The sequence below is a fragment of the Neodiprion fabricii genome, chromosome 2 (genome assembly GCF_021155785.1).
Source record: "Neodiprion fabricii isolate iyNeoFabr1 chromosome 2, iyNeoFabr1.1, whole genome shotgun sequence".
Classification (NCBI taxonomy): domain Eukaryota; kingdom Metazoa; phylum Arthropoda; class Insecta; order Hymenoptera; family Diprionidae; genus Neodiprion; species Neodiprion fabricii.
This window is the reverse complement of record NC_060240.1, coordinates 3,492,501-3,506,461: the sequence shown is the minus strand read 5'-3', so window position 1 is coordinate 3,506,461 and position 13,961 is coordinate 3,492,501. Positions and strand designations below refer to the sequence as shown.

General features: G+C 32.8%; 3 protein-coding genes across 10 annotated transcripts in view; 1 reads left to right on the top strand and 2 right to left on the bottom strand.

Moving 5' to 3' along the window:
• The first annotated feature begins 438 nt into the window (after positions 1-438).
• LOC124176274 (E3 ubiquitin-protein ligase ZNF598) lies at positions 439-5,826 on the top strand. The gene is made up of 2 exons (XM_046557334.1): positions 439-1,839; positions 1,976-5,826. The coding sequence occupies exons 1-2, from the start codon at positions 1,423-1,425 to the stop codon at positions 4,394-4,396; spliced, it is 2,838 nt and encodes a 945-aa protein (XP_046413290.1). The 5' UTR covers positions 439-1,422; the 3' UTR covers positions 4,397-5,826.
• Positions 5,424-7,237, bottom strand: LOC124176291 (ADP-ribosylation factor 2). Its single transcript, XM_046557389.1, has one exon. It carries the CDS (start codon positions 6,817-6,819, stop codon positions 6,277-6,279), a length of 543 nt encoding a protein of 180 aa, XP_046413345.1. The 5' UTR covers positions 6,820-7,237; the 3' UTR covers positions 5,424-6,276.
• A 558-nt stretch (positions 7,238-7,795) lies between these two features.
• Positions 7,796-13,961, bottom strand: part of LOC124176271 (trinucleotide repeat-containing gene 6C protein-like) — a 47,468-nt gene continuing 41,302 nt past the window's right edge. For 5 of the 8 annotated variants that reach the window (XM_046557320.1, XM_046557328.1, XM_046557323.1 and 2 more), the window contains one exon: positions 7,798-8,127. In XM_046557320.1, coding sequence (XP_046413276.1) covers positions 8,006-8,127 — 122 coding nt within the window. In that variant the 3' untranslated portion in view covers positions 7,798-8,005. Of the gene's footprint in view, positions 8,128-13,961 lie in introns of all 8 variants that reach the window. The other 3 variants (XM_046557324.1, XM_046557325.1, XM_046557326.1) reach the window with 2 other exon arrangements.

The window sequence follows — 13,961 nt, the reverse complement described above, 5'->3', positions numbered from 1 at the left end:
TTTTAAAAATAATCAGGGGTCTGTCAAAAGTTGGGCAAGCGCTATTAAACACCAACAAACGATAATAAAACGATTCCGCACAAGCAGAATTAAATTCGATCTCAAAATACAATTGTGAGGTGCCGACGTCGCTTGAACTTCTTAGCCGAATTTGTTTTATTAATAACGACTCGACTATTGACTATTAAACGTCGGGAACTTACTGTCAAACACTAGCAAACGATAAAAAAATAAATCGATTCATTTGGGTGTTAATGAGGAGCAAAATATGTGGAGATTTTATCCCGTCATAATCCTGTCGAATGAGTCGGTAAGTGCAGGAAAATAAAATTATCCTCAGAGCCATTTGGCGAAGCATTTCGGATTCGCTGAAAAGGTTTATCTGGGGTCTGCCGTCTTTGCAAATATCTCTGCTCAACGCCCAAACAAATATCACTATATACAATTGTGTTTTATAAATAGAATAGTAGTGCCTAGACTGATTAATTGGGCAGTCAGTAAAAATTATACAAGCGGGGAATAACGTAAATCGTCTTGATTGGTTTTGTTTTTTTTTTTTTGTTATTGATCTTGATACGAATTTCCATAAATTATACAATAAAAAAAAAAGATAAGGATTATGACTCAAGGCCACCTAAGGTGATTTGAATTGTGCCACGCGAACGGCAGTACGATCGCCACCGACAACCAGAAATGCATTACACATTTCCGGTTTATTACGGTCAATTCGTGGATCTACTTTTTGGGTGGAAAAAAAGTATATTTTCAAAAGTAATTGGTTAAAAACAAAAAAATCCAAAGAAAAAAAATCACACCAAACTGTGCGGGAAATTCGGAGAATTCCTGTACTTTGAAAAATTTCACATTACGGAAATGCGGTAGGCCTGCGAGGAGTAATACATCTAGCTGTTATAACCTTGTTACATTGGGGACATCTTACCATCTGTTTCCACCAAAAAAGTTGTCAACTCTGTGTCTATTTTGAGATACGAATTATTCGAAGAACCTGATACATAGGTCACTGAATTGTGAATTTCAGTACGACTTTGATACTTCTGTAAATCGTACAGCCTGCCAAACTGATCCAGCATTACTTCTTATTACCATACATTATACACGCTGCACTGTATCTCTAACAATTTCATTGCAAGGTTCTCTGGCGCAAATATTAAACGTCGTAACTTTAATTCAAAGAATTCATCTTGTTATATTTAACGTCTACGTCTTGTCATCGTCTCTTGTAAAGAACCGTTAAAAGTCATGTAAAATGAAGACTTGATATCTGGCTCATTCGATAGTTACAGATTCATGAAGCAACTGAACCCATATGTAAATGAAAAGATTACAAAATTGTAACTGATCTGAGACAAGAAAGTATATTCCAATAGAGATAATTATAAAATTGTCTAACTGGAGCAAAAAATGTCAAAATCAGAAGATCACAACGACACAGACAACGCTTGCGTTGTATGTTTCAAGAATGTTGAGATTTACAGTATCGGAATGTGCGAACATCCAGTTTGTCACGACTGCAGTACTCGGATGAGAGTTTTATGTTGCCAGAACGAATGTCCTATATGCCGCCAAGACTTGCCAAAGGTTGTGTTTACCAGAGAAGTCAAGCCGTTTCGTCACTTGCGAAAAGGAAACCTTTTCGACAAAAGATACAACATTTATTTTGACGATGAAGGTATACAAGAGAGGTTCATCAAGCTGCTCGCGCATTCTTGTGACATTTGCAAAGAGAGACAAGTATTCAGCAACTTCAACAGCCTCAAGGATCACATGAGGAGACTTCATGAATTACACTATTGCGATCTGTGTGTTGATAATTTGAAGGTATCGTTCCCAATCAATCTTTCGTATTCAAATATTGTCTACAATAATTGCAGAAAATTACATTTAGTCGTATCCTTAAAAATTGACTGCAAGTTACTCGAAACTAAATTATACACCTACAAATTTCTGTTCACAGATTTTCTCCCATGAGAGACGGTGCTATACAAGGTCAGACCTTGCCCAACATCGAAGGAAAGGAGACGTGGATGATAGAAGTCACAAGGGACATCCTCTGTGCGAGTTTTGCGATCAGCGCTACATGGACAACGACGAGTTGTTCCGTCACTTACGAAGAGATCACTTGTATTGTCATTTCTGTGACGCGGATGGATTGCACCAATATTACAGTACTTATGATTATCTCAGAGATCACTTCAGACTCGAGCATTTTCTGTGTGAGGAAGGTCCTTGCGCGGAAGAAAAATTCACCTGCGTATTTAGATCCGACATTGATTTGAAAGCACACAAGGCTAGTATTCACGGTAAACAATTGGGAAAAGCAGCTGCTAAACAGGCTCGGACATTGGAGCTGGAATTCACTTTAGCACCACGAGGTGATAGCAGAAACAATCGAAGGATGCCGGGGATTTCATCAGTGACTAGAAATTCCAGGGATCACAACAGTAACAGAGATTACAATAATCGGGAATATAACAACAGAGATTTTGAGCAGGAAGCTGGGGCGGTTGGTGGAGTTGATTATTTTCTGACCACAAATGAGCCAACCTATTTAAGGCAACCTTCTGTTGACTTTCAAAGCACTCAAGAGTTTCCTACGTTGGGCAACGCAACTCCGGTGGTTCCAAACCTAGGTCAGACAAAGAGTAGAGGAAACCTGACGATACGAAGCACAATGAGACCCACGACTTTGGATGTGACAGACGAAAACTTTCCTGCACTGGGTCCGGAGTCTTCTAGTGCTAGTGGAACTATTTCGAAAACTGTTAATTTGAGTGTCTCTAGCTCAAACAAGCTTGGTCCAAGTACACCACAACGCCAACAGAGCGCTACTTCAAACGTATCCATTCATGTTAATCATAAACCGAATGGTACTGTAACTACGAGAGTCTCGGGACCTAATATTAGGATTCGGCCCGCTCAACTGTCTCGAGATTCCGACTTTCCAGCATTGGGAAATCCTGAACCTAGTACAAACCTAAACACGGCACAATGGACAAAAGTTACCTGTACAAAGACACCGCATAACGTTGTTCCCAAGTCTAAAAAAGTTGCACCACCACCGCTGGCACCTTCGCCACCCATAGCATCCGGCAAAGATTTTCCGAGTCTCTCCAAATCATCGAAATCCAATAAGCAATCAACTATTTCTGTTGTACCGTCCACACCTTCGTGGGTTCAACCTCAGACATCCGAAACGAACAGTGCGAAGGCTACGAGTGATTTTACTAAAGGAAAGACCAAAAAGAAAAAAGCTAAGCAGATCACAAATAGTAGTAATTCTAGCGGCAACGAATCCAGCAGTTCAAAATCGAATTCAAATGCCTCAAATTTAAACAAAGATAAAGAATCATTTAAGAATGCCGAGGATGTTGTCAAAAAAGAAAACAGCGCATCGAAGAATTCGACTGATGAACCTAAGAAAGTTGAAGATGTTAAACGCGGTGGTGGAACTTCGAAAAGTAAAGCAGCATCGGCAATGGTGTCTGAGGAATTAAAGCAGAATGAAGAAGTGCCTCGGAAGGATAATGAGCAATCTAAAAAAGAGAAAAAGAAATCGAAAAATGTTTCACAAATCAACGTTAGTTCTATGGACAACACATTCAACTCAGCAAGTTCAGTAAATGGGAATAGTAGTACAGTTAATGCTCAGCCAAATACAGTCCAGAGAAAACGTTCGGAGTTAAAAATTGATAGCCTGAAATCAACAAACAATAATACCAATTTTGAGGATTTTCCAGCCTTAGGATCTCTTCCAACCAGACCCCCAGGATTTACAGAACCTCCTCCAGGTTTTGGATCAGCTCCACCACCTCCGCCAGGATTCTTTGTCACACTGAATAGTGTTCAACGTCCGCAAAGTAATGGCTTGACCTTCACAAATAGTTCGGGTCAAAGTTACTCCATTTTACCAAATAACGACAAGCAGCAAGATAAACACTACGAATATGTACCGCCTCCAGATTTTTCCAAGAGAAATAAAAATCTAGTTGCCAAGGTCAGCGAAGAACTTGGTGTTTCAGAAGCGATAGAAGAGTTTCGATATCTTAGCGGACTTTTCAGACAGGGTACTTGCAATGCTCAGGATTATTACAGTCGTTGTCGCGACTCGATGGGTATGTCAGCATTTGGAACAATATTTCCAGAACTTCTCGTTCTTTTGCCAGACATTAGCAAACAACAAGAGTTATTCAAGATTCATAAAAAAGAATCTGGTTCAAAACTCAAAGGGTTAGATGCGTGTGCAACATGTGCCCAAGTTGTAAAAAGCGGCTCTGACTTGAGAGCTCACTTATCCAGCCATGCCCTGGAAAATCATTTCCCTGTTCTTGGAAAAGTAGCACCTATCCAACAAAGTAACAGTTGGGTGAGAAAATGAGTACATAATTCTCACATGTGCAAACATCGTAACAAACCTGTAGATTATTGTAAGATTGTTAAAAAAACGAATACCCATCCCCGCAGTTTATTTGATCTTAACGTGCACTCGAGTTTTGGATATCGCTAATTGTAGTCTATCGAAATTTTAACATCATAGATAAGATGCACTACTCAAATTTTATAAAATATTTATACCATAAAGATGAAAATGGTTAATGAAATATCGACAAACTTCACATTTTCTCACTTATTCTGGAAATACAGGGAGCCTACATTTAATTGGAAGTTTATTGACCATTGCGCCGATTTTAGCAATAACTATCAGAATTTCTTTACTAAGATATTAAAGAAGAGCTCAATCGACAACTATAGATGAAAAAAAAAAAGAAAAAAGGAAATAGAAATACAAATATATGTGGACACTGCCAGTGAACACAATATATTATATCAGTACATTGTTAGCTATGTCCATCGTCTATGAAATTAAGCATTTTTTTTTTTCATTCTAACTCGGTCAAGTTTTCGTTTTACTGTTGAATAATAACCAAAGTTCTGAGCAAAGAACGGAATACAATTTCTTTATATATTCATTTTTTTTTAACAAATGTTCATGTCATCACGTATGATTCGTAAGCTGTTGCTATGTATATATTAAATACTTATGAACGATGAGTTTTCCTATGTAATTATGTAATAATATATATAAATATATATATGTATGTATATATTTATATATATATATATGTGTGTATATATATATATATATATATATATATATATATATAGATAGATATATATATATAGATATATAAGGTAATTATTAATAACATAGAAAAATAGGATAACACCAATATTAAGAATATTTGATACTTGATTGCCTAGTAGCCCTGTATCGAAATGTGTACCGTAAAAAGTTTTGTACAATAACGAAGTTATAAAATAAACGAGAATAAATCTTAAGACTTGAAATGATTTTCATAAAGTAAAGCGATATGATATTTCGTTATGAAAATTCATCATGAGAATTGGGATATTATTTTTTGATTTATTTATTATTCGCTTATCAACTAATTTCTTACAATACAAACCACTATTTTCAATGATGAATAGATCTTAGCAAGATATTTCACAATTTAAGTTCTTAGCTTATAACTATGAACATGACTAATCTTATAATTTTTTCGTTCTCTTCTTTTCTTCTTGTCAGCTTGACGTTACAAACAGTCTGTATTGTTGAAGGAGACACTGGTTGTGGCTTATTTAATTGCACAGCCATAGGGAAAATTAATCAAATTTATGCGCAAATATTACTTAAAACTATTTATTAGTAAAGCATGACTAAAACTTGAGTTGAGTTAAAATTTTTAATTTTCTAAGACTCTCGTTACTTCACATTTTCCATAAATATCAATTTCACAAAATAATACATTCTTTTTAGAAAAATGTGAAGATAGATAATACTAGAATTAGTGCAAAAGTTTTAAAAAATATTACAAGGGTGTTGAAGAATTGAAACGGAGCTTTACCCCAAAATTTACATTTTTCAAAAGTCATTTACATTAGCATTCTTCAAGGAATTGTACATTTGCTTTTTACATCTGGCGATTTGTTAGTACGACAATGAACACCCAAAATTTGGAGGCATTCACATTCCAAGAATATTAATTTTAAACAAAAGAATTTAGTTCAGATTCTGCCACGTAGGAATGAAATAATGAATCAATGTGAAAATAAGGTAGTACAAATGTAAATGAAGACGAATCGGTACGATTGCCGGTAACTACGATATCTTCAATCACTTTTCCCTACGCCAGTGATGCAATATAAGATAAACATTACAATTAATTGTTGGCGACGAATCACAAGCTGAAGATTCTATCACTTTTTAGCCAACTCATTGCTGAGCCAATCGAGCCCTTCGTAGAGTCCGTGTCCTTGGGTGGCGCAGGTGCTTTGAATGTACCAATGACGCCCTCGCAGGGCGTTAAGACCTAATTTGTCGGTGAGTTCAGCTGCCGACATGGCGTTGGGCAAATCCTGTTTGTTGGCAAAAACCAAAAGAACGGCGTCCCTCAGTTCGTCCTCTTGTAACATATTGGCTAGCTCTCGTTCTGCTTCGGCAATACGATCTCTATCGCTGCTGTCTACGACGTAAATCAGTCCTTGCGTATTTTGAAAGTAGTGCCTCCAGAGGGGTCGGATTTTGTCCTGACCACCAACGTCCCACACCGTGAAGCAGATGTTTTTGTACTCTACCGTTTCAACATTGAATCCAATGGTGGGTATGGTCGTCACGATTTCACCCAGCTTAAGCTTGTAGAGGATGGTTGTTTTTCCGGCAGCGTCGAGACCGACCATCAATATACGCATCTGCTTTTTGCCAAATAGGCGTGTTAAGAGGCTACTTATGGTCAGGCCCATTTTCGTCGTTTGAAAAGAGGTGTCGACTCGGCCCAAACCTCAAAATAAATATGCGGTCCTTCGTTCCAACTGCGATCCGGCTTCCCTCGATTCTATTCTACGAATAATTCAATAACCGATGAGTTAGCTTCTCGTATGCACGAAGGGTTACGCTGATCGTTTATATTACACACGAATGTCTCTGCGTCAGATTCCACTATAGAGAAAAATCCACTGATACCGTTCTCAGTCGGAGCAAAACGCGTAGTAAACGTCACCGAAGAGTAACAAAAGTCACCGGAAATAGCTGGCAGAAATCGCCATACGTAATACGAACAAATCACACCGTAATAACGAATAATATAATTTGATCTGTCGGTAAAATCGAAAAACTAATTAACATTTATATTAAACATTGATAAAATGTGCTCGGTAGCTGAATGGGTAATAATAAACATAAAAAAAAAAAAGAAAACAACAACAAAACTCATTAGACGTATGAGATAGGCAAAGGAACTTCGCGAGTCATTTTCACACCGCCATGTTTTATTAGCGGAAAATTTGAAATTCAATAGTCAGCACAACTTCGTATGACGCAGTGTACGTATGTGTTTTTCATTCTTTTTTTTTACTATCGACATATTATTTTCAGCTTCAAAGTCAAGTTTCGTTCAACAAGTTCATCGATATCTACGTGATTCGAAGTAAAAATAACGTTCCAACGTTGAATTTATCAAGCAACAACAAGATATATATATTATATACATATGTTACGTACATTATTATACTTACGATTGTTTCAGCGTTATTCAGATGATCCGTGGACGTATTAAAAATTGAGAGATGAAGGAAAAAATACTTTGACCGTGTTAAAGGTTTTCGTTCGAAGGCTAGTCATTGTAAATGACTAACCGTAAAATTTATTTGTACGTAAGTAACAAATATGATTAATCAATTGATACAACGATGTTGAGAAAAAAACAACAAAAAAAAAAGAAAAGAATGATACAAATTTGGTGTGACAAGAATAAATAAAACATAATAAAATAATAATAAAAGAAAAACACAAATAATAAAATTTGGCGGTCAAATTGGTAAGTATGTAAATAAAAGCGTATAATGTAACATTGTATAAATGTAAAAACCTGTTGCAGTGTACATATTTTGTATACTATAAAAGACAATAATTATATTCTATAAATGATTGTTATTGGACTGGCATCTTCAACGATTCTAACAAATCATAAATAAGATGCTCTTCAAAATAGCGGGAACGTAAATCCTGAGAAAATTGGGATATTTGGGAAGTCTTGGATGATGGATATTCATCTGTAAAAAAAAATAAAAAAATAAAAAATCCTGTTATACGATAAACGTGGTTATACACTAAACGACATGAGAGGGATGAAGAGAAAGAAAAAGAAACAAAGAAAAATATATATATATATTTAAAGAAAAATCTGCCATCCATAAAATGAAACTTTATCAAATTAGGAAGAGGTAACAAAATCAGCAATAATTGTTCAAAAATTACACAACATTTGTGCAGAAATAGATATTTAGAAAACTTTTCTCTTCACATTTAGGACAACTTTTATTATTTACTGCTTTACTGGTCATAATATGTAATGTTATTACGTATAATATTATTAATATAGTAATAATCGTTATATATATAATATGTATGTACATATATTTATATAGATATATATGTATTTATAATAATAATAATAATAATAATAATAATATACCTTGGTAGATAATACACGTTTATTATATATAGTATGTTTTTTCTTAATATATGATATATATATATTTGTGTGTATACATACATATATATATATATATATATAAATATATATATATATATATATCATCAGGATGGTATAAATAATATTGTATTTGATAAAAGCACTTTTTGTTGCTTATATATTATCGATCCATGTTACTTACTAATTTTCATTACAGACTATCAATTGTTATCGTTATTGTTACATACATAATATATACTTCTATACTGCTCCTTAATTTGCTGCGTGACTATCTTTAAACACACGTACGTATAGTTGATTATTTTGCAGTTAAGCTTCAATCGTTTATTCACCTTGTCCGACAGACGCGTGTTTCCGTCCTTAGTTGCTTACATTCTCATTTCTACATTACATTATATATATATATATTTTTTTGTTTTTTTTGTTTTTTTTTTCCGTTTTTTATCTCCGCATAATTATTACGTTGCGCTTTAATCGGCTGCCGTGTATGGTCCTTCTCAATTACTCAAAGAAACAAACATTTTGATATTCCAAATTCATTGTACGTATCACTCAAAAACCCCACATTATAGTTTGCCTCAAAACCACAAGCGAGAGAATCTGGCCTAGATTTGACAATCTTATTATTATTATCAATTGCACGAAAAAATCAATTGCTGATATTAAAAATTTTTATATTCATTTTTCCCTCCCAGCTGTGTGTGAATGACATTTTTAATGCGATACTTACCGCATTATTGCATGCGGCGTAAAATTATTCAACTTTTTACAAATTAGCAGAGATGATGACGTGTGTGATGTCTGTGTATGCGTGTACTGTGTTTTTGAGAAGGGGGGGGGGGGGGCTTGTTTTTAATTTTATTTTTATTTTTAAATAGTTTTTTTTTTTTTCTATCATCGATGCAGAGTATAATAATATTATATGTTGTAAGTACCGAATCCTTAAATTACACTGTGCTCGTACATTGTTTACGACACAAGAACATCAAGCTGGCGTAAAACACACATATATACACATATAAATATATATATATATATATATATATATATACATACACATACACCTAGGTACTAAGCGCTAAGTCTTAAAAGATCATTTACGCAATGATTTATTATTATCATTACCATTATTTTTTATTCGTTTTTTTTTTTTATTTTCATTTGTTTATTTATTACTATTATTATTTTTTTCAACCTTTTCAACCGCTACTCAGTAAAGTGTTAATTAAAAATTCATTATTCATTACGCACAGAGTACACAATTATTATCTAACGTAGAGTGATTTCTGTTGTTTATTTTTTTATTTTTTTTTTTCAATATTTTTTTTTTTTTCTCTTTCGTGTGCCATTAATTATGATTGTGTGTAGATCACAGTATACATTAACTGTGTTAATATACAGATATAAAATTACTTTATACCTTAATATTCTTATATTGAATCGAGTTTAATAGCTAGTTTCGAAGACATGAATTAAGCCATGTACTTTGGCTTGCATTTATACTTATTTGTTAATTCGTCTTTATCCTCGATAGGGAATTTGCATGATTTTTGTTTGTTTGTTTGTTTATTTTATTTATTTCTTCTCTCTATCTCTCGCTCTCTCTCTCTCTCCTTCCACTAACACCTTATTATCAATCATACGTTTTATTATATACTATAATTATTCTCTCGTCCCGGCTGTCAAATAGCCAAGTTTAAAATAATAACGTCTATTCAACACATAATTTAACTAATCAACATACAAGAGTACGTTAGCGCAATCCGCGCCACTTGAATATATAATAAGAATTTTCAAACATATTTATATAAAAAAACATATTTATACAATAATCGGCCAAATTAGAAAAAAAAAAAAAAAAAAAAGTGTAGATATCTATTTTGAACAACAGTTCGTCACCATACACGAAAGTTCGTTCGGTGTAAAAAAAAGTCTTCCTTAAAATAATCTTCACAACTCACTAACAATAATGATAACTCACATTTCAGATTTTTCTAATCAATATTACAGATTAAGAATACATCTCGGAGAGTTTAGTGTTTCCAAGAGCCTTTAAAACTTTAATACAAATCGGTAAAGAAAATTAAAGAATCATTCAGGCTAACGTGATAATAATTCAAAATATTCTGGTGATGGTTTTTCATTTATCGCATTCATAGGGGGCAATGGCACATCGGAGTGACTGGTATAAGGCCGTTGAATAAAAATAATAATAAATAATAAATAATAAATAATAGCAACAACAACAACAACAACAAAAACAGCATAGACAATCGATGTTTCGGAGAGCCGGAATTATACTCGTGCCAATATAATTATTTATAACTACTCTTCGTCGTTACTGTATTTCAGAAGAAGTTTTTAGTTCTTTTTTGTTGTTTCTTTTATTGGATCTGCTTAGGACTAAATATTATATCATTATTTATTTATTTAATATTATTTTATTTTATTTCTTTCATCGTCATCATCATTATTACGTATGTATATATATATACCTTAGTATATAGAGTTTTAAAGAATGTATACTGAAATATTTTTACTATTTAAAAGACGTTGCACGCTTATTAAGTATTAAATATTTACCTTCGAAAAAAAACCTACGGAGGATCACATTTATTATGGAATCGATTTCACGTTCTTTTTTGTTTTTGTTTTTTTCATTCTTTCTTTCTTTTTTTTTTTTTTTTTTCTCGCAGTTTTTCTTCTTTTCTACTTACAGTCCCATAGCATAGTTATTCAATTAATTTGCATCAGTAACTTAATGATATAAACTTGTCCATTCGACCTTAGAATAATATTCACAAATATATGTTTGATTTTTTTTTTTTTTTTTGTTTTTTTTTCTTTTCAAATTTTTAATTACATGTTACCAGACTTTCTTCATTCAAGGTAACGATAATATTGCTCACTGAGTTAGTCGGAGTATGTGTATAATATAAGGTGATGAATATATTCGTTATTTTAAAGAAAAAAAAAAAAAAAAAACTGGCCGTTTACCAAAAAACTTATCTATTAGAATACCATACATATGTGTGTGTATATATATATATATATATATACATATACTTTTTGAAAATCGGATAAGATCAGAACTTTTGGAGGACAGATTATTGTTAAGTTTATTTTGAGTATTAAAATTAGCTGAAACCACTGAGATGTAAACCGCGGGCGTTTTTTGATATAAATGAAATTCATACGATTCCAAATATTCGTCGCCGTTCTATTATTATCGATTCGTGTAAAATAAAATAACTCTCAGCGATATTGATGAAATCGTTGCGAGTATGTAAAATTGATATTCAGAGATAAGAAAAATACTTTAAGCGAGGAATAAAATAGCTGCTTCGTTCAAACACACTTTCTGCTTAGCAGTATCGAGAAATCAGGCATCTGTAATTTTTCTTTTTTTTTTTTATTATCATTTCCTTCTGTACTTTTTTTATTTATTTATTTTTATTTTTTTTTTTTTTTCAAATCCAATATCAACACAACGTTACTGGAACTTGGCTCAGACCTTTTTTGGTTTAGGCACTATGATTAGTCTAAACGATGGATTTGTTTTTTTGGTTTTTCTTTTTTTTGTTGTTTTTTTGTTTTTTTTTTTCTTTTCTTTCCTCGTTAATTCACGAATTACAATCCGCTTTTGTCAATTAAAAAACATTACGCTATGGACAAATTTGTTGTACGAGTGTGTAAGCCTCCTCGGTTGTTCCAACTCAAGACAAGACATTTGTATTCAATTACGGGCAAACGGTCGAAGGATTATTATTATTATTATTATTATCTTTCGTCATCAGTGTCGTGTTAAGCTCTTGAGAAATATTTAATTAAGCAGAGTCACGTTGAAAAAAAATATTATAATCCATATTTAATAAAATTGCAATAATAATAATAATAATAATAATAATAATAATAATAATAACAACAACAACAACAACAAAAATAAACCTTAATTCGTCGTTTCGAGTCCAATGAACAAATATTCTTGCACAAAATTGACGAATGAAGATTTCATCTTTGACCGATCGATATACGCAATATTTCCATCGCGTTGCCGATATTGTTACTAATTTGATTGAATTTAGTCTATAATTAAAGCTCGAATTAATTGAAACACACGGTTCTGACAAATATATTGAAATAAAAGACGTTCGTTCCACAGTTACACAATACTTAATAACGCGGATATGAATACAAATCGTCATCGGATTTCGCGCAATCATTGACGATAACCGATTCCTTCTTCTTTTTTTTTTTTACTTTATCCTTCGTCGTTTACAATTACGTATATACCTATGTATGTATGTATATATATGTATATTGTTGTATTACATTACGTTACGTTACATTATATTAACTTTATACTCGAGAGTTATATTATTATCATTATATCAATATAAGTGGTATTTACCAACACTTACCGCCAAAAATATATTACCTATGTGTGTGTTTAATTTAATTACGTCTCTTAGAAATACATTATATTGTTTTAATGTCTTCTTACATACTATGAAGGATAATGCCTGGTCATCGGTGATTAAATTGTGTGTGTGTGGGGGTGGGGGGGGGGAGGAGTAAGTTCGTTTAAAAAGAGTGCTGGAAAGCACGTAAATCAGAATAGACGACGACGACGACGACAGGTGGTTTATAGATAAAGAGAGGACTTATTGTTTTATCCATATATTCAATGATCAGCAGATTATAAACGCATTTTATTATTTAATTTATTCATACCGTCGATAGATATATTTATAAAATATTCATTACACGTGGCTATAATTTGTCACGTTGCCAATTTACCAATCGAAGCTTCAGACTATGAATTGCCAAAAGCATTTTATTCATTATTATTCAATGTTTCTACATTAATATCACAAATATATTCATATTTTAAAGCTTCTAAATTTTATTCTTCCGATTACTCTTCTGCTCAAGTAATCGCATTTTCATGGACCTTACCGAATTGTTTCTCTCACACTCTCTCTCACACTCTCTCTCTCTATTTTACATTGTTAGGCCCGGTGTGTTTTCATCTTTAACTTAATTATTTATTTCAGGTTTTTGCTTTCTTCTTATTTTTTTGTTTTTTTTTTCCTTTTCCATCCTTTTCATTTTGATTCTAGATATCCAGCACTCTTCTTCCCGTCGTGAGATCTTTAGTATATCAATCCGCGATGCGTTAACGCCGCGGGTGTTTTTTTTTTTTCCATTTCTTTATTTTTATCTTAAACTCGGAACAAGTCGTCGGACAGAACCGCGATTGTTGTACAAATAACGATAGAATACACGTGTGTATAATCAAGTTTTTTTTTTTTTTTTTTTTTTTTTCGTTCTTCCAAACATTAATATGTCTTATTCATTTATTGAATATTACTTCAATTAATTTTTTTT